General features: G+C 53.8%; 1 protein-coding gene across 3 annotated transcripts in view; it reads right to left on the minus strand.

Annotated features, from left to right (window-relative positions):
- The window catches only part of OLFM1 (olfactomedin 1), a 32,030-nt gene extending 12,601 nt beyond the window's left edge, over positions 1-19,429 (minus strand). The window contains exons 1-4 of one of the 3 annotated variants that reach the window (XM_062505465.1): positions 7,787-7,910; positions 5,839-5,866; positions 5,655-5,778; positions 45-200 (exon numbers count right to left, since the gene is read on the minus strand). In XM_062505465.1, the coding sequence (XP_062361449.1) occupies positions 45-200; positions 5,655-5,778; positions 5,839-5,866; positions 7,787-7,910 (432 nt within the window). Of the gene's footprint in view, positions 1-44; positions 201-5,654; positions 5,805-5,838; positions 5,867-7,760; positions 7,911-18,515 lie in introns of those variants that run through there. The other 2 variants (XM_062505466.1, XM_062505464.1) reach the window with 2 other exon arrangements.
- Positions 19,430-20,864: the final 1,435 nt, after the last annotated feature.

Consider the following 20,864-nt stretch of genomic DNA (forward strand, 5'->3'; position numbering starts at 1 on the left):
GTCCCTGGCCACAGCTCCTGTAGCACTTTGGAAATCAGACCTACCTTAAACTGCCTTGCCAGGTGCTGCTTGTGGCTTTCTTCCACTTGCTTAAATTTGGATTCCAGTCCCCTCATCTGGTTTTCCATCTTCTCCACGTACTGTAGGTCTCTCTGAGTCCTCCTGTCCAACACCTCTATCGACTGGGACATGTTTTGCACCTGCCAAACGAGAAGGGGCTCATTAAGAAGGTGCTGCCAGCCTTGAGGCAGCCCCCTTGCATCCCAAGGCTGACCTTTTCCACACACTCAGCACAGCTAAAGGGCAATTAGCCCATGCATTATTTACTGCTTCATCAACAGCAGCTCCCAGGTTACGACCCCTTGCTCTAAAACACGGCAAAACTGGTTTCATAAATGAATTTTTTTTTCCCCCTCTGCTGCACTGCAGAGAAGACTTCAGCAATCTGACACGGAAATGAGGGGTGTAGTGAGGTTAAAATGTGTTTCTCAGGCCGGTCTCTCTGCCAGGCACCTGCTGTGGCACGGGAAGAGCTCAGAGGCGACAGCAGCGCACCTGGCTGGGAGGAAAAGCTTCTGCCCAGGTGCACATTTCCATCTCCTCATGAGCGCAAACCCCACTCCCCGCCAGCAGAACTTCCTCGTCCACCCATACATCACCAACCACAACAAACCCAGTGGCAGGGGGAGCATCCTGGAGCCGGGGAGCCCCGGGGCACGGCCGGCACCCAGCAGAGCCCTCCTGCTCGGGAGGTTCAGCCGCCGGAGCCGGGCGGTGCCGCATCCCACGGATCCCGCTCCCGGCCCGGCTGGCCTCGCCAGGGGGATGATGCAAGGAGCTTGGCTGGGCTCACAGTGAGAAAAAACGAGCTGAAGGTGTGAGGAGGGGAGGGAAACGCCGGCGAGGCTGACCTGATTTTGAAGGTTGGCTGCCATCTGATTTATGAAGATATTCCCTCCTGTTTTCCAGGCTGGGAGAGGGGGAACGGCTCTGACGACAGCTCCTGCTTAGCACCGAGCCGTATTTAAGGGTTCTGCAGCGGGGCCGGACGTGTTTGTCCCACGGTGGGGACGTGACGGGGCTCGGCCCACGGGTGCTGCTCCTGCCACCACCACGTCACCCCCCAGCAGTGCCACCACCGCCGTGACGTCCGTGGGGAAAGTGAGTCAGGAGCACAGCCTGCTGCTGCTGCTGCGTCAGGACCTGGCTCCAGAGCCAGCCTGCTCCCAGCTCAGTGGGTACTGAGCACCGAGCCAAACCTGAGCAGGAGCCAGCCCTGGATGCCACATCCACTCCTGCCTGTGTCCTCAGCACAGCTGAGCTGGCACGGGGAAGGAGGGAGGGAAGGAAGGAAGGAAGGAAGGAAGGAAGGAAGGAAGGAAGGAAGGAAGGAAGGAAGGAAGGAAGGAAGGAAGGAAGGAAGGAAGGAAGGATGCCAGGAAGGATGCCAGGAGGGATGCCAGGAGGGATGCCAGGAAGGATGCCAGGAAGGAAGGATTTCAGGAAGGAAGGAAGAAAAGAAAGATGCCAGGAAGGATTTCAGGAAGGAAGGAAGTAAAGAAAGATGCCAGGAAGGATTTCAGGAAGGAAGGAAGAAAAGAAAGATGCCAGGAAGGATTTCAGGAAGGAAGGAAGGATTCCAGGAAGGATTTCAGGAAGGATTTCAGGAAGGATTTCAGGAAGGAAGGAAGGAAAGAAAGATGCCAGGAAGGATTCCAGGAAGGATTCCAGGAAGGGTTCCAGGAAGGGTTCCAGGAAGGAAGGAATGGTGTAAGTGCAACATTTCCTCTGGGCAAATCCCACTGTGAGGGGCTGGGACTTACCTGGAGTAAGAGTGAGGGCATGGCAGGACACCTGTGCCAGCAAATGCCAACTGTGGGAGCTCCAGCTTGGAAAAACCATCCCAAAACCTGCTGCTCATGCAGGAAGACAACAAAACTACTGCAGGGATCTATTAAAAATGTAAGGATGACCTGTATGGCAAAGGCCAGCAGGCTTTGGAGTGTTCGGTACAACTGCTCCAGGGGCCAGAGTGTTCCTCAGCAAAGGTGAAGCTATTTGCAGTCTCTGAGCTTCAGAGATGAACCAGCACCACCCTGACCCACCCCCCCAGGACCTGCTCTGGGAGGTGTGAGGAGCAGGGATGTGCAGAACAAGGTTTGGAGGAGAAAAGAGCAAACCTGAGCTCAGACTGGTCAGCTCCCATCAAGCTGTGCCTCCCGCAGGGAACGTGAGCTCTGAGTGGGTGTTAATTCATCTGGGCTGGACCTGGAGGAGTTTGAAAACCTCTCTGTGCCCTGAGGCAGGAGAAGGCAAGCCTTAGACAAGCATGGCTGGGCTGCCAAGCTACTTTTATTCCAGTTATCCAGCCCATCCTTCCAGTGGAGCAGCAGAATTGTTCCAAGGAGCAGAGAGGGGGATGACTTGTAGGGCTCATGAAAAATTAATCCCATTTATTCCACTAGTGCCTAACCCCGGCTGCAAATAATCAGAAAAGAGCATTTCTGTAATGACAGACCAATATCTGAGTCTACTGAGCAAAATTCTGGGGGACTCCTTAGGCTCTTTCTCAGGTGGTGGGGAGGGAGAGACACACTCTGCTCTCAGAGCATCTTGCTCAGGCTGCTGCCTTCAAACACCTCTGGAATATTTCTGCTCTTCCCTGAAGCAGAAGAAAATAACCTCCTCACGTGCTTCTGCACAGAGATGCCTAAAATTAGCTGCTGTGCTATTCTGGGGTGGATTTTACAAGCCCAGAGTGGGTATTTGTTGCCCGTGTTGTTTTCCGTCAGGCAAGATCCGGGCCAGATTTGTAGGGAATGAGTCTGAGATCCCTGACAGCCCCATGTGCTCCAGCAGCTGAGGATCTGCTTGTTTTCCCTCATTAGCATATTATGCCCTTGATCCAGCAAAGTACTTTGGCACATGATTAGGTTTCAATGAGCCTGTTGGAGCTCAGGCTGAAGCATGTACAGAAGTGCTCTAATGAACTCGGGCCCAAGGATAGTGCCTCTTAAATTCCCTCAGCTCCATCCATCAGCTGCAGCCCTCAAACATCTCCTGAAAATGCTTTCTGCCTCCTCTCTCAGCCTGAAACCTCATTTTCACTGAGATAATGTGAGACAGATACCTGTGGCTGTCTGGGGGAAAAAAGAGTTATTTTTAGCAGTTGAAATAGGAAATTAATACAAATGAAGCTTGCAGTGCTGCTCTTGTCATCCTGTTTGAGGAGTTGATTCACAATTAAACCAGAGTAACAGGGAGTCAGTATTGGCCTGGTGACCTCAGTGAGGTTTATAAGGTCAAATCCATGGTTTAAACCCTGCTCAAGCTTCCCTGTGGATCAGCCTTTCCTGCCAGCTCCAAAAGGGCTGTTTTGAGCCCAGCTTTGGGGTTTGAGTTTTCAGCCTTGGGGAGCTGCACAAACCGATGCAGCGACAGCAAGAGGAATCTTGAGGGAGATTTTCAAGCTCTAGGGGAAAAAATCAGCAGAGAAATGGGCTCAGCTGATAGTTGAGGATATGAAAAGTTCACCACATAAGGTTTGTAGGAGGCACTGATGGCTGAGATGTCACTGTCCCCTTTATACACCTGGGAGTGACCATCAGAGGAAGAAAAAAAAAAAAGTTAAATCTAGAAATCAGCGCTGGCTGAGAGGAAGGATTGGCAGGAAACCAGAAATGGTTTCACCATCAGAGGAGGAAGCTGTCCCTGATAACAGGGCCAGAACGAATAAACAAATAAATAAAATTCTGTCTGGAGATCAAACAGAATCTGATGATGAGCAGGACTGAGGTGATGTCTTGGTTTGGGTGCAGCCCAAGGTCTGGACTCAGCACCTGCCACACGTAAACTGGAAGGACTCAGTGAACCCCAGCCAAGGATGAGCTCAGACACCTCGAGTGTCAAAGCCTGGGCTGAACACTCTGTGCAGCCCTGCCTGCCCTGCCCTCCCCTCTTTCACCCGTCAGCATGCCCAGCACTCGTTGCCAGCCTCAGCAACTGCAGTTCCCACACAGATCCTCATCCCTCGAACTCGGCGTGGATGGATGGCGGCTCTGAACCTCAAAATCCCAAAGGATTCTGCGTGGAGACTTCCCCTGAAGATGCTGCAATTGCTTGGTGTGCACACAAATGCAGCGACCTTGCAACACCTCATCGTTTCCATAGGTGAACTCCACGTCTGCTCCTTGGAAAATCCAAACACAATTCCCTCCTCGACGCATTGTGCTGCTTCCTCTGCTGCCAGGGAGAAAGCAGGAGCTGCAATTTTTTCCCCCATCACAAAGGTAGGGTTAGAATGCCAGCTGAGGGAAGGAGTTTTCAGGATTGAAATCCTTCCTGGGAAGCTGGAAGCTCTGCTCTGCAGTTGTTTTCACCTCCAGGGATTATCAGTTCAGCCTCCATCAAGATCAGATGTCTGGCACTAAGAGCCTATTCCTTATTTTGGGGTTTTTCATATAGGTTAGCGTGGGAGTGAGATGCAGGCAGATTAGCAGGCAGGTAACATATCCCACAACACATGCCCAGAAATCCTGCTCCTCCCTCACTTTTTATCCATTGGCAGCCAGAGAGCTGCATTAAAAAAAGCCCCACTGAGCACTTCCACCCTCCTGATGTTATCCCAGGTCTCCCATTCCCAACTCCTGCTCATCAGCAGAGGGCATTGGGTCAAATTCTGATTTTTTTAGAGTGGATGAGGAGTTCTGGGAGCACCTCTGAGCTGTTCATAAATCCTGCTGCCTCTCAGGAGCAAATGCACCCAGGGCATTATTGCTGGTAGAAAGAAAAGCTTGAGTTGGGATTATTTTTAGCAGCTTCTGACAACCCAAAGAATTGTTTTAGGGCTGAATGTTTCCTGGCTGGCTTTATTGTCCTCAGCACATGGGGAAATCAGTTAAGTGGAGGTTTAATATTGTTAGAGGGAATTAATACAGCAGCTTCCCCCAAAGCAGCAGGATGAAAATTCTTTTGTCATGCACGGCACAGGCCAATATAGCATTAGGGGATGGGGTTTAATTATACATCCAGCACAGGAGCCAGCTCATATTTGCAAGAGAAGAGCACAATTTCACATGAAACAGCATTTCTTCACTGAAATCTATTATCTGGAAAATTTCTTGTTATTGGGGATGTTTCCCTAATGAGATTCTTTGATCTTTTTGGACAGCAGACTATTAAAAACTAATCAAGAGGATGTCAACGTTAGGAGGAAAACCACTGAGTGTCATCTCTGTGCTACCTGCTGGTGACAGCTTGCAGGATTTTACTTGACCTTTTTAATGCCACCTTGCCTAGGAAAGCTTGGCTTTGGGTTTTAATTCTCTCTCCTTTCCTGTTGCTGAGTCTGCTTTGAAACTGCTTGCGCCAACGGAATGAAAAAAGGGGTTTGTTTTTTTTTTTTTTTACATTATTTTATAGTGGTACAGTTCAATATTGGTGCTTTGATCTCAGCAGCTTTCCCTTGACCTTAGGGCAGGCTTTCCTCTCAGAAAACACTTAAGAGGTTTCTCCTCCTGCCTGCAGCTGCACACACAGGGACAACCACACCATGGAAAAACCATCCCAAGGGGTCTTCCCTGGAAGCCAAGGCTCAGCTCAGGTTTTTACCCCACCAAACCAAACCATTTTTGCCAGAAGGGGCCAAGCATTACCTTTTCTAGGAGTTGTCTCAGCTGCTTTGTCCTGGCATCACGCGAGCACATCGTCTGCTGAGGTGCCACCACTGTGCATATACAACGTCCCTCGCTGTCCTGGGCAGAGCTGTAGACCTGCCAGCTTTCCTCTGGGTTGGTAGGCAACACCTAATTAACACAGGGAAAGATGGGTTAATTAAACCCATCTACAGGGGGGAGGCCTGGCAGGGCTGTGGGAGGTGAAGGGGAACCAGTGCAGGAAGAAGGATGGACGTGGCAGAGCTGTGCTGGAGGCTCCTCCGAGGGCCCAGCTGGCAAAATCCACTTGGAATGCAAAAATATGGATTGGGGACGAATCAAAGAAAGGTCTGAAAAGGAGAGCAAGGGCTAAAAACACGAAAGCAACTCAAGTGGGAAAGCGTGGATGCATGGAAAGGCAGAATTGTGAGAATTCCCGGTGCCGGACAGCGCTGAGCACATCGGGGCAGGGTCTCCGTGCCCGGCTGTGGTGACAGAGCACTCGGTGCGTCCCCAACACCGGGACAGGGACGTGTCCGAGCCCCCGGGGAGGGTTGAGCACTGCTCTGTGCCCCGCAGAGCCCTCCCGACCCCGGCAGCAGGAGATGAGCTCAGCTGAGTGCCCTTTTCCGAGCCACGATTCCCCCTTTTCCCTGCCAGATCAGATCCCCCGGGGATGAGGAGCTTCCCAAACAACCCCTTCCCTCCATTCCAGGCAGGGAAAGCCCTGTGCAGAATTCCAGCCGGGATGGGATGCAGTCCTGAGGGCACCAGCTGTGCCTGAGCTTGCAGGACAGCACATTCCCCTCGTACCCCCGTGCTCTCCAAACCTCCCTGGTCATAATTTTCCTTTGATCTCACGGCATAATCCATTATTTAATGCCAACCCAACCTCGGAACACTTTGAAGGTGTCCCCAAGCAGAGGGGAAATGTTCTTTCCACCGCTTCACTCCAGAACAAATCACCTTGCAAATGCCCACGTTGAGAGACATGCCCAGGCAGACGCACAATTGGATTCTCTGGCTAAACGAACCGGGGGGGGGGGGAGGGGGAGAAAAAAATAATAAATGGATCTCATAAACCCTGACAACGTGGAAAATAAAATAAAATAAATCTCAGCTCCATTCGCTCAGCAGCACAAGCACTACACGGAATACTCTGGGAACAGCAGAGCTGCAGTAGCGGAGCTCCGGCAGAAGGGAGGAACGTGCAGCCTGCAGGAGAAAGGAACCCGATTTTCCCTGCTCAGGGAAGACAGACAGACAGACCGGAATGAATTTCCTAGCCATTCCCAAAGTGGGAAGCTCAGGCACAGCCCCAGCCCTCCAGCAGAGCAGGGACAGGGGATGTCCAGCCCTACACGGCGACTTCCCCGCTGCATCTCCATCCCAGCGAGGACGGAGCGGGGACGGATCGGGGACGGAGCGCAGCGGAGGAGCCTCCCGGGACTCGCGGCCGCTCTCCCCGCCGCTTTTGAGCGGCGAACAGGGAAATTTTGCATCCCTTTGGCTGCGGGGGGGGGACACCCGGGTCACCCCCAGCCATGAACGAGCGATGGCTGAATTGGAGGAGAGGAGAGAAGAGGGAGAGACGCTCCCTGCACCGTCACCCCCAGTCCCCCGACCGCCCCATCCCCGCTCCTGCAGCACCGCGGGGACACTTGGCCGCGATGTCCCCGAGGGGAGGCGATCCTGCCCCTTCCCAGGGCGCTGGAGGTCCCGAGGTGGGGACCCTGCTGGCCACGGGGACACCTGGGCAAGGAGAGGGGGGGACACCCGGGCGAGGAGGGACAGGGCGGCGGCGGGGAGCAGCCGCGGGGATGCTCCGGGAGCTGGGGATGCTCCGGGATGCGGGGATGCTCCGGGATGCTCCGGGAGCCGGGGATGCTCCGGGATGCGGGGATGCTCCGGGATGCTCCGGGAGCCGGGGATGCTCCGGGATGCGGGGATGCTCCGGGATGCTCCGGGAGCCGGGGATGCTCCGGGATGCGGGGATGCTCCGGGATGCTCCGGGATGCGGGGATGCTCCGGGAGCTTGGGATGCTCCGGGCAGCTCCGGGCAGCTCCGGGCAGCCCTCCCCGTGCCCCGCCGCCCCCTTCACTTACTCCCGTGCTGCGGTCCAAGGTGCCGCCCGTGGCCGCCGTGAGTTTGGTGGTGTTGAGCCCCACGAGGGAGGGCAGCGTCTGCGACATCCAGTTGGTGATCATGGCCATGGTGCTGAGGACGACTCCAATCTTGAGTAAAGGCACAGACATGTCTGCGGGGGGGGGCGGCAGGCACCCTTCATTCTGCACCGGCGCCGGGCTCCATGCCGCTGGGTTCGGGCTGCTCCAGCCGCCCGGCCGCCGCCACAGCTCGCCGCCGGCCCATCCTCCTCCTCCTCCTCCTCCTCCTCTTCCTCCTCCGCCCTGCCGCCCTGCCCTGCCGCTGTGCCCGCTGTGCCCGAGCCGAGCGGGGCTGCTCCCTGCGCCCGCCGCCGCCGGGCGCGCCCCAGCCGGAGCGAGCGGCTGCAGGAGGCGGGACCGGAGGGGCGGAGAGCGCCCAACCCAGCTGGGGACACTGCGGTGGGTGAGAGAGGGAGAGGGAGGGGACAACGGAGAGGAGGGAGGGAGGTTTGGGGATGGGGGGGAAACGCAGGAAAGGTTTGGGGAGAAGAGAGTGGGAGGAGAGGTTTGGGGAAAGGGGAGTGGACGGATGGAAGGAGGGAGAGAAAGAGGGAAAGATCGGTGGAGAAAAGATTTGGAGAGGAAAGATGTCCAAGTAAAAGACGTTGGGGGCAAAAGATCTTGGGAAAGAGGAGTGAAGGGGAGAGGAGAAGAAAAATTATGAGGAGGAAAGATTTGGGGATAGGGAAGTGGAAAGAAGGAAAGAGAAAAAAAAGGGAGAAAAGATTTGTGGATAAAAGGTTTGGGGAGAGGGGAAAAAGATTTGGGGAGAAAAGGTTTCCGGTGAAGAGGTTTGGGGAGAGGGGAAAGAATTAGGGAGGAAAGGTTTGGGGAGAGAGGAAAGAACTGGGGAGAGGAATGAGAAGAGACTGAGCAGAAGCAAACAGGCGTGGGGAAGGGAGAGAAAGGTTTGGGGGGAGGGAAGAAGATTTGAGGAGATAAATTGGGTGGGGGAGAGGAATGAGGAGAGTGGGAAAATTGGGGAGGAAGTGGAAAGGATTTGGGGGAGCTGGAAGGGATTTGGTGGAGGTGGAAGGGATTTGGGGGAGCTGGAAGGATTTTGGGGAGCTGGAAGGATTTTGGGGATATGGAAGGATTTTTGGGGATGTGGAAAGGATTGTGGGGATGTGGAAAGGATTTTTGGGGATGTAGAAGGATTTTGGGGATGTGGAAGGATTTTTGGGATGTGGGAAGGATTTTTGGGATGTGGAAGGATTTTGGGGATATTGAAGGATTTTTGGGATGTGGAAGGATTTTTGGGATGTAGAAGGATTTTGGGGATGTGGAAAGGATTTTGGGGATGTGGAAAGGATTTTGGGGATGTAGAAGGATTTTGGGGATGTAGAAGGATTTTGGGGATGTGGAAGGATTTTTTGGGATGTGGAAGGATTTTGGGGATGTTGAAGGATTTTTGGGATGTGGAAGGATTTTGGGGATGTTGAAGGATTTTTGGGATGTGGAAGGATTTTGGGGATGTGGAAAGGATTTTGGGGATGTTGAAGGATTTTGGGGATGTGGAAGGATTTTGGGGATATTGAAGGATTTTTGGGATGTGGAAGGATTTTGGGGATGTTGAAGGATTTTGGGGGGCGCGGCTCCCCTGCTGCGGCGCTGTGGCGCCCTCTGGCGGCTGCGGGCGGCGCTGAGGGCCGGGGTCACTCGGTGGTCGCGGGTGACAGAGCGGGGACACAGCGGGGACACAGAGGGGACACAGAGGGGACACAGAGGGGACAGAGCGGGGACACAGAGGGGACACAGAGGGGACACAGCACAGCCGTGCCAGGACCAAGGAACCGGAGCATTTCATCGCGGTGCAACCCGCAAGGGCCGCACCCCTCCCGCACACACCCGCGGGCTGGGGGACACCTGTGTGTCCCCAGGTCCAAGCGGGCTCCTCCGACAGCAGCTCCTCAGCACGAAGGACGAACCGAAGCTCACTGCCAGCCCCGTCCCTGCTCCCGCCTCGTCCCGGCTCAGGAATTCCCTGCCGAGGGGTGCAAAGGGCACACAGCCTGTCTGGAATGTCACCTGGGCTTGCTCACCACTCAGGTGTCCCGAAGCCATTTGCAGAACTGCCCTGGTGACTTCAGAACCAAAATCTCCGACCGGCAGAACTCCGCAGTTCCTGCGCATCTTGCCCTAAGAGAACCTTGGAGCTCCCTGTGCCAAGCAGCACAGAAATGAATCCCCCGTGCCTCTCCAGAGGACAGCAGTGCCATCCCCTGCTCTGTGGCACAGCCACAGCCTTGTCATGGGTGCGGCGGAGCCTCAGCTGCTCCATGGCCTGGCCCTGGGAGCCACCACATTCCCACTGGAGTCAGTCCAACCCCAAACCCGACCCCTCCGGAGCTGCTGTTCCAACGTTGTGGATTCTTGGGGTGGAGGTTTTGTTGCCCCAAAACCTTGACCCACCAGTGCCTCCTCACATCCAGCACCCAGGAGATGTGCAGAGCCCATCCCAGCAAGAAGCCCCAAAATGTAATCCCTGCTGAGCTGTCCTGTCCCATGTCAGCAGGTCCTTGTCCCTCACTGGGGGTGTGGGATCATCCCAGCACAGCCGGGCTGGGCCGAGGGAGCCGGAGCAGGACAGGGGAGTGGAGCTGTTCCTGCAGGGAGCCCTGGGAGCTCTCTGAAATAAGGCACACTTAGCAGTTCCACCAGGTGGAGAAACGGAGATGAGTTTGAGCGGGAGTGCTGCTGCCAGGTCGGATCCTGTCCCTGTGACAAAGCCCTGGCACAGCAGGGCACTGGCAGCTGCTTTGGGTCAGGCTGCAGCAGCTGAAATCCCATCCCCTCCCCTCCCTCCATCGGTGTCACCCTGCCCAGCTCCAATGCAGCTGCTGGAACCAGGGAGGAAACCCTGCTGCCCTCTGAATCCCACACCCTGTCCTGCTTTGGGATTACATAAACCGCCTCCACTGCATGGAATCAGCTTCCAAATTCCTTCCACAGCAAAGCTGCTGCTGGCTGTGGAGGGGGTGCCTGTGGGGTCAGCACCCAGCTGCTTCAGAAGAACCTCGGGTGGCTTCCACCTTTTAGGAGGAATCCCAACTCCCTGCTCTCCCAGGTGCTTCTGCTGTGCTCAGCTCTGTGGCAGCCCAGGCCTTGATCGCTTCTCTGCTTTCCCATCATATCAAACACCCAAGTGCTGCACTTAAATCATCCCAAGGTTCATTTGGGAACGGAGTTTGTCACTGGAGTTTATCCCTCATATTTGTCTGCTCCAGACACACACATAGGATTTAGTCCTATGGATACCTCGGTATTTAAATAAGAATCTCTCCTGTTCCTTGTTCTGCATTTGGTGGGATTAAAAAAAAAAAAAAAAAAAAAATCACTCCTGTGCCTTGCCCTGGATCCCACCTGGGCTAAAAGCTCATTTCCCAGCGGTGCACGCAGGTGATTTCATTCATATTCCTTTCCAATGCTTTGCCATGATTAAAGCTCCTCCAAACAGCCAAGCACAGAGAGGAGCAGCAGCCACAGGTCCCTGCTAAGGGGGGCCCATTACTGGGAATTTTTTCCCAGGGTTTGTGCAGGGGGAGGGAAGCAGAACTGCTCCGTTTCCCTGGAGAAAACACCTTCATGTCAGTTGAAAGAGGAGCTGTACCTGTAATAATGGGGGGGAAAGAGAAATCCTGGGGGATTTTCTTTCTTTCTTTCTTTTCTCCTGCTTTCAGTGTTTCTCAAAGAATTAAAAGCAGCACTTCTGGGGGATTTTTTTTTTCTCTTTTTTTGGTTGCTGCCAAGATTAAGGGAGTTGAGGAATGGACATCAAAATGTTCTTCCAGACCTTTTTAGAAAATTCTTAATTAGCATTAATAACCTGCCAGGAGCGGGAAGGGTCACAAGCCTTCCCCAAGGCATGACCATGGAAGCTGAACCCATTCCAGCTGCCCCAAAGCAGAGATCTGATGGAAGAAAGAGGCTCCCAGGAGCTGCTGTTTCCCCTTTTTTTTTAGGGAGGAATTGGTGCTTGCTGGTGTGGGATGAGGTGCATTGAGCAGGACAAAGACTTTTGTCACTTGGTGCCTGACACAGGTGATGTACAAGCACAGAAACTCTGCCTCACCCTGATTATCTCCCTGATTTTAAAAGCCCAGCGTGGCAAAAAAATTGAAAAAGAATGAAAAACAAATAAACTGATGACCAAAAATCCAATTAATTTCACGTGGGACCCCTGCCATTCCTCCTGCAGGAGCACAACACAGAAACCAGCATGAAACCAGTAAGGAAGAAATTCCAGTGGCCCTGGCATTCCCTGATGGGGCTTTCCAGAGCACAGCTGGGTACTGGTCCTCAAAAAACAACTTTTCCATCAGCACATCTGCAGGAATCCCTGAACTGGTGGAGCTCACCTTTCTCCTGTCACCTGGGGTTTTTTTCTGCACAAGAAAACCCTGCTGGTGTTGCTTTTTTTTGTGACTCTGTGTCCCCATCCCACAAGAGCAGGGGGTGCCCCCCCCTAAAAAAAAGAGGAGTTCCAGGATTATTGCCCCCTCCATTCCTCTGCAAAGAACTACCTGAGGAACAAAAGATTTTTTTTTTTTTTTTTAATCCAGGTGTTCTGAGCAGAGAAATAGAGATAAAAGCAGAGAACAGGGTCTTCCAAAAGAGCTGCAGGGTGGAAAATTCCGCTGCTGGGAATGGATAACTCAGAATTCTGTGCCTAAAGGAGCCCTGCGAGGGTCAAGGTGTGCGAACCGGGACAATTCCCGGGTGGCAGCCTGGGGACACGGCGGTCACTGTCTCCCTCTCCTGGCTGGCTCAGAGAAGAGGTGCCCAAGTTCCTCTGCTCCCAAGTTTATTTTTTATTTATTTATTTATTTATTTTTTTTACTGGGGATGATGTCCAGGGACCCCAAACAGGGAATTCCTGCTGGCTGCATGGTGGGAGCTGCTCTAAAGCACACCCGGCTGGGTTTTAAACAGCCCCAAACCTCGCTGGTGCCTCGGGGAGCGCTGGGGACACCTCAGGGGACACCTCAGGAGGATGATGCCAGCTGAGCTGGCTGTGCCATGAGCCCAGTGCCCTTCGCAGGGCTGGCAGCACAGGACTCGGGAATTCGGCCGGGCACTCTAAGGGATGCTCTGTGGGGTGTGGGACAGCCCAAATCCAACCTTTTCCAGCTCCTCCTCTCCATCCTGGAAATCTGTGGGATGGGCTGGACACTTTGGGCTCTTTCCTCTCTCGCTGTGGAATTTCAGGGATCCTCCCTAAGAGCTTGGATTGAGATTTCCCTCCCTGCTGCAGCTGATGGAGGGGCTCTGGACCATCCCTTTGGAGGCTTTGCTGCCCCCAGTGACTCTTTCCATCCCTCCTGGATCCCTGATTGACGCCAGGCTGCCCCAAGGGCTGCGGCTGCACAGGGCCAGGAGAGCTGTGGGGAGAAGAGAACCCCCCCCCACCCAAAAAAAAATCCCTAAAAACCAGGTTGAGGGGCTGTGCCCCCTGGCACCACACGGCTCCTGTGGCTGCTGAGTGATGGGCACACAGAGATGCCAGCCCAGCCCAGGGCTCTGAGCCCACTCTGTGCCCTCTGCTTTCTGCCCAGCACCTCAGAGTCACACAGGGAGAGACCTGGACTCTGCTCTGGGCAGAAGGAGGAGGTTTCTCATCCCTCTCTGAATAAACCTCCACCCTTTCCCCATGCATTCCTCATTCCCAGGTGTCCGACATCCCTGCAGCCTGTCCTGGGGGAACGAACCCTTTGTACCCATCCCCTCTGGGCACAGCACAACTTTCTGCTGCCCCTCAGCAGGTCACAGCAAGAAATGGCACAGGGATTCCCTCGGTTTTGGGTCACAATTCCAAATATCCTGAAGTTTTTACCTAGTTTTTGTCACTTTTTTTTTTTTTTGCTACCACCACTTCCACAAAGCTCACTCTAGGAGATGCTCGTTGTCACATCACGGAGCAAGTTTTCCCCTCATCATGGGAAGGTAGGGATTGATAGAAAATGAAACAGTAGGGAGGAAGGAAAGTGGTAATTTAAGACCTCAAAGAGTGGCCAGATGAAGGGGATCCCTGCCAGCTCCTGGTACAACTCCGTGTGAAAATTGTGGCTGACTCCAGGGAAAGCCACATTTTGGGATAAGGTGCTCTGGAAAATGAACTCCCAACTCTGGACACTGCATGAAAACCACTCTGAAACCTCCTTTCCTTTGGGAGAAAGATCTCTGGAAGGAAACCTCCCATTCACGGGGGCTTCACGTGTCTAAATCTGAGTTTAGCTAAAGCTGCTCTTGTCATTAAGCCCAGGATTTCCAAGCTGGTGCCAGGACCTGTCAGAGCCTCTGGGGAAGAGCAGAGCCCCTTCAAACCAGTCCAGGTTCTCCAGGTTCCTGGTTTTGGATGCTCTGGTGGGGAAGATGATTTTTTTTTTTTTTTGGCATGTTTCCCTGGGTCAGGCACACACTTCCAGTGCCAGAGTGAGTTCCCAGGGAAGAACTGCTCTGTGTGCTGCTTTCTAGCAAACACAGCTCTGCTCCTGGCCCAGGGCTGAAGCCTGATATTGTCCCCTTGTTATCCTTCCAGCATGGAGAGGGTGGGCTGGGAACGGGACTTGGGTCCTGAGCAGGGAAAAATGGGTCCACAGCAGGGAAAAAAGGGGCCTTGAGCAAGGAAAAGGGGTCTAGAGCAGGGAAAAAAAGGGTCCTGAGCAGGTAAAAAGGATTCTGAACAGGGAGAAAAGGGTCCAGAGCAGGGGAAAAAGGGTCCAGAGCAGGGCAAAAAAAAAGATTCTGAGCAGAGAAAAAGGGTCCTAGAGCAGAGAAAAAGGGGTTCTGAGCAGGGAAAAATGGTCCTTGAGCAGGGAAAAAGGGTCCCTGGGCACACAAAAAAAAAGAGTCTTGAGCAGGGAAAAAGGATTCTGGTCAGAGAAAAAAGGGTCCCTGAGCATGATAAAAGGGTCCTGAGCAGGGAAAAAGGATTCTGAAAAGGGAAAAAAGGGTCCTGAGCAGGGAGAAAGGATTCTGAAAAGGGAAAAAAGGGTCCTGAGCAGGGAGAAAGGGTCAGGACTCCAACTAAAGTCAGTCTGGGGGTGGGGAGCAGGGCTCAGCTGCAGGAGAGCAGTAACAACCAACAGCTACAATCTACAAAAGGAGGAAAATCCGGATTTTTCAGCTGCTCTTGCCCCACGTTTGGGATTTGCTGGTGCCAAGGCACACCTCTGAGTCTCTGTTTCTCCAAACCCACCTTGCCCTGCCTGACTGAGCCATCCTCTCAGGTATCCCAAAAAGCCACAAATCCCAGATGGCCACTCCTGGGGTGTCCCAGCTTTGTTCCCTTTTTGTTCCCAAAGGCAACGCTTCCCCCTCCCAGCTCCAGAAGGAGCTTTCCCCACTGCCAGCGCCTCCTCTGTTTAATTCCCTCTAATAGTAATTAGTTTTGTATTACGTATGGTGCTAATACTGATTACAAGGACTGATAACTCGAGCAATAAATACAACCCAGGGCTAGAAATTACCTCTCTTTTTTATTGGTTGGAGCTGAAGTTAGCGAGACGAGACACAAATTGGTTTATGAGACAGCTGCCTCCTGTTCCAGGCTGCAGATTTGCAGCTTAATCCTGCCCCTTTCCACGTGTCTCCCTGGCAGGGGGAGGAAGAGCCTGGGCACCAAACTGGGCACTGGGAATTTCTCCATGGGCAGAAGAGAGCTGGGCTGAGCATTACTGAGCCCTGGCAGGGCTCTGCCTTCCCCTGCAAGCAGTCCTGACAGGGATTTGGGGTTCTTTTAGGAAAATCAATGAGGAAATTAATATAATTAATATTTTTAGGATTTTTTTTTTAATCCTCTTGCAGAAGCCCTAAATGTTTCAGACCCACCTGCTCCAGGAAGGTGTTGCTTCCTGTGTGGTTCCCAAAATTTCTGGGGAGGTGGATGTGGGAGCGCCAGAGCTCCTGAGGAAACTTTGAGGAGGTTTTCACTGAAATACCCCAGCAAAAGGCCAAAAGGACAGGTCAGACAGACAGACAGACAGACAGCAGCCCCCCTCTGCTGACAGTCCTGGCTGTCCCACCGCAGCCCCAGGCTCTGCCCTCCCGGCAGCACAAAACAGGCAGATCCTCCTGGAGCAGAAGTTGGCTCTGGCCCTCCATGGGCAGCAGGAGAGCTCTCCTGGGTGTCCCCAAGAGCAGGACAAGGACAGGGAACCCCGCACTTTGCCCAGGAAGGTCCTACCCAGGGCTGCGTGCCCAGCCAGAGCCAAGGGCTGCGCCCCAGGGTGCCCGGAGCACCCCATCCCAGCACCCCAAATCCTGCCCCTGCACCCAAACGGGGCATTGCAGGGTTTGGTTCTGACCGGGGCAAGGCACAAACTCAGGGAGGAGAAATCCCGGAGCCCCGTGCAGGTCCTGCTGTGGGTCCTGCCACCCCTCAGCCCTGCCCCTGGGGGGGTCGAGGGACAGCACAAAGAACTGGGGGGGTTTAGGGGCAGCTCCCCCTTTGTCTCCACCCCCACCTTAGCCAGGTGTCCCCAGCCCGTGCGTGTGCCCCCAGCATCCTTCCTCCCACCTGGGGGGGGGGGGACACCCGAGGATGCTGCAGCACCCACACCTGGCAGACAATTCCCTTTGCTCCCCGAGAGCTTCCCCAGCCCCCCCCCCAGCGCAGGGACAGGCCCGTGCTCGACCCTCCAGCCCCATTTCAGAGCCAGTTCCGTCCCCATTCCATCCTTCCCTGGGAGCTGGCCTGGCTGTCAGCGCAGGCAGGGACGGGAGGGGACAGCGGCACCTTCTGCACCATGCCCGAATCAGCATCCTCTGTGCCCCGACCCTCCCCGGCCGCGGTGGGGGGGTCTGTAGGGCACGGGAGAGGCTCCCCCGCAGCGAGGAGATGCGAGGCTGGCACGGAATTCGGCACGGAAGGCACAGAGCTGGGCGGTGCCTGGGCCGAAAGGCGGATTTGGGGATCGCATCTGGCAGCAGTGCCACGGGAACGAGGAGCTGGAACTCCGGGAGGGCTCTGCAGTGCCAGGAGAGCCGGCGGGCACCGGGGCAGGACACGGCCACCTGCCCAGGTGGGCACTGCAGAGCTGAACCCAGCCCCAGCAGGGCAGCCCGGCTAAGCCAGGCTTTAGCGGCGGCTCCGAGCTCCCGTCACGGTCAGGGCAGGGCGCTGTGCCCAGCGCTGCCATTGCCCAGCCCCAGCCCAGAGCTGGGCTCCCTGTGCCCACCCCATCCAAAGTTGCTGCCAAAGTTGAGGTGCTGCGGTCCCAGAGGAAGCAAGGAGAGCAGAAAGCAGCCAGGCAGGGCAGCGGCTTTGTGCTTGCTTTGTTTTTCCCTTGTTTTTTTTTTTTTTTTTTTTTTTTTTTTTCCCTTGGAAAACCCTCCCAGAGCAGAGAGATGCTGACAAGGCCGACCAAGGGGTGAGAGCACCCTGGTGCTGCGTGAAGCTACAGGGGCGCTGGGGCAGCATCCCCACGGCTCCCCTGGCACCGTGGCCACCACTAGCCCTGTCCTGGTGGCCAGGACCTGCCGGGCTGGTGGTCCTGGCTCTTTGTCCAGCGCGGCGCATGCGCACGGCCTCATCATCCTCACGCACAATGGGCTTCTGCTGCTTCCTCCCCAGCCCATCCTCATCCACACAGCGTTTCTCAGCTTCCCTCCCCTCCCCTGTTCCTCATTCCGGGCTGCTCAGCGGTTTTTTTTTTTTTTTTTTTTTTTCCCCTCTGTGCAATTTAGGCAGCTCTGTGATCTCCTTGCTGGGGCCAGCAGAAATCCTCGCAGGGTGCAGAGCCGAAAGGTTTCAGAGGCTCAAACTTCAGCACTAGGGCAGTGACAGCGAGAGCTTTGTCACGGGGAGAAAAGGGGAAAATGATCTCCATAAAGCATCCAGGATGAGAGCCCAGCTGCTAATTGCTCCTACACTAAGAAGCCTCCATTCCCCTCCTATTTATAGCTGCTTTTTCTTTCTTTCTTTCTTTCTTTCTTTCTTTTTTTTTTGTGCTTCCAGGCAGCACCACAATTAACCTCACAATCTAGAGCATCCTCTAGCAATTACTTTTTTCTTCATTTCCTCAGCGACTTGTGGGGGAAAAAAAAAAAATCCCAAAAGGCAATCCACCCTGTCTGCCTCTCCCCGGCCAGCCTCAAGAAGTCAAATGGAGTTTTAATTCCACTTGCAAGAGATGGTTTTTGGGTGCCTCCTTTCCTCCCCCCCACGACTCACTCAACCCAAGGGCTGGGACAGGAAAGCAAAGCATGAAAATCCAGGCAAAAAATTAAAAAAAATAAAAAAAAAATCAAATCAGGTGGAGTGGAGAGAGGGGGATAAATAATCTGCTCCCATCTCCCACCAGTCTGTCACAGATGGAAACACCAAGGGACATTTAAATGTCACCTAAAAGCAGCACAGCTACCCCCACACGAGGAGGGACAACACTCCCACCTGGTCCTTGTGGCCACCCGGGACAGCAGCTCCCAGCCCCGCACGGGGGGTCCCGCAGCCCCCCAGGTACAACCAGGGGAGATGTCCCCAACTTCTCCACCCACACCGGGGGGGTCTCCCCCCCACCCCAGGTGGGTGCCCAGGTGCGCTGGCTGGGCACAGGTGATGCCCGGGGGAAGGGGCGGCTCGGCAGGTGCAGCATCCCCGGCAGATTTCATCTCTGCTCTGGAGGTTTAGCAGAAAATGGCGTTGGGGAGAAAAGGGAAAGGAGGAGGGTGGGGGAAAGGAAGAGCTGGACCTACTTGGGTGAGTTCTGTGCCCATCAGGATGAGGAAGAAGAGGGTCAGCAGCTTGCTTGCCGGTTGCATCTCTCGCACCCCGTTCTAGGTAGCTCGCATACAGATCAGCTCCGGGCGAGCCTCCCCTGCGCCGTCCCCGAGCCTCGCTGCCTCCTCACTCCTTTATTCTTAGTAATATTTTAATTTATATTAGAGAAAAAAAAATAAACAGGCAACAAAAGGATATGGGGAAATAAAATCTACAAAAAACAAAATAAACAAACAAACAACAAAAAAAAAAAAAACAAAACCACCCCAGCCTGATTTTGCGGGTGGTTCTCAGCACCCTCGGGAAGCGATGCCAGAAATCTGCTCAGCAGAGCCTTCACTTTGCATATTTATTGGGATCCCAGTTTCTCTCCTCTGCTCTCGGTGCTGGCTGTCTTGTAATTTATTTAATTTTTTTTTTTTTTTAATGGCTCCCCTGCTCCAAAGACATTTGCGAAGAGAAATTCAGCGGAGCACGCAGTGATTATCTCTGCTATTGCCAAAAGTTTGCCTGGAAAAGGGGGGTGATGGGGAGAGGACAAGGGATTTAAAAAAAAAAAAAAAAAAAAAGAAAAAAGAAAGGAATTGGTAGGGCTGGCTACTAGCAGGGGATGGCTGTGGAACAGGATGTGACATCAAGTAAGGCGGGGGAAATTTAACTAAACACGGCAAAGGGAGAGGGGGGAAAGCAGGAGCGGGAGCGCTGGTGGTGCTGCGGGGACCCCGCGGGGAGCAGGGGGTTAAAACCATCCTTAACCCCATCCTTAATTCCCATCCTTAAACCCTTCCTTAATTCCCATCCTTAACCCCCTCCCTGAGCATCTCCCCGCTCTCCAGGGATCCCTCGGGGCCAGGGGGGTGCTCAGGGATCTGATCCCCCCAAAACCCCAAACCCCAAACCGGGAATGCTCCGAGCTCCATCCTCTGCCAGGCTCAGCTCCAGAGGAATTCCAGGCAGCAGGAGGATGTGAGAATCCTTTTATTCACAGAGCACCCTGTCCTGCAGGTGCCCCTGGGGCTGCAGGCAGTGCCCACCCCACAGTCAGGTTCTCCCCCTAATTTCTCTCTGAATGCTTTCCAAACCCCAGTTTCACCCAGGATTTCATAAATATTATGGAATATTTTAGTGTGTGGCGCTGCAAATGAAAAGCATCACCCCCCTGCTCCAGAGATCATCTCTTGGTCATTATTTAATAACACAACAGAAATTCCTTGGCCACAATTAGCAGAGGGGCCCACGAGAGGATTTCCCCCCTTGATTGCTCCAGGGTTTCTTCATCTAGAGCCCTTGGAAGTGGAGCAGGACACGGGGTCTGTGTAGGGATGAGCTGATACTTTCCAAATTTTGGGATCATAACATTCAGCAGGAACCAGGAAATTTGCAGCATTGTGACTGAGCCTCTGTGGGGAGAAAAAGCTGAGAACAAACTGGAAAAAGCTTTCTGTGTGTTTCTATCAGGAAATATTTAAGGGAAAGTTGTCCAGCAGCTGCAGACAGGGAATCATTCCATCCCATCCCATCCCATCCCATCCCATCCCATCCCATCCCATCCCATCCCATCCCATCCCATCCCATCCCATCCCATCCCATCCTGTCCCATCATCCCAGGACTTTTTAAAAAAGCATCAGGCTCCTCTTGGCTTTATTGAGAGCAGCACGAGGAGGCCAAAAGCATCAGTGGAGCTCCAGGGTTTGAACACCTCCTCCCCTGGCACCTCAGGAGGTGTTTGATAACCACAGACACCACCTTCCCCCTGGCAGGGATCACAGCAGGGCAAAAAAAAAAAAAAAAATCCCAATTCAGAGGGAGGAGGAGAAGTGATTTCCATGTGGCTCTGTGGGTATTTCACTGTTTAAAGTGCCTTCAAAACCTCCCTGAGCAGCTCCTCATCAACTCTGGGCCACGAGGCAGAGGCAGCACGGGGCTGGTGCAGATCAGGAGGCTCCAGGTGCAGCTTGGGCTTAAAAGAGATGGGAGAGAGGCAGAACCCAGCAATGAGAGCTCGTTTCACATTCAAATGTTCAACAAACCAGCTCAACTTCACCTGGAAAGTTGCTGTGCCCACAGAGGGTGATTTCAATCTGGTTGAGACCTCAAAGAAGAAACCTCACAGAAGAAGGAGAAGCAGAAGAAAAGGAGAAGGAAAGAAGGAGAAGGAAAAGGAAAGAAGGAGGAAGAGAAGAAGAAAGGAGAAGAAGAAGGAGGAGAAGAAGGAAAAGGAAAGAAGGAGGAGAAGGAAGAAGAGAAGAAGAAATAGAAAGAAGAAAGGAGAAGGAGAAAGGAGGAGAAAGGAGAAGGAGGAATCTCTTTTTTCCTCCCTTTC

This window comes from Cinclus cinclus, chromosome 19 (assembly GCF_963662255.1).
Source record: "Cinclus cinclus chromosome 19, bCinCin1.1, whole genome shotgun sequence".
NCBI lineage: Eukaryota > Metazoa > Chordata > Aves > Passeriformes > Cinclidae > Cinclus > Cinclus cinclus.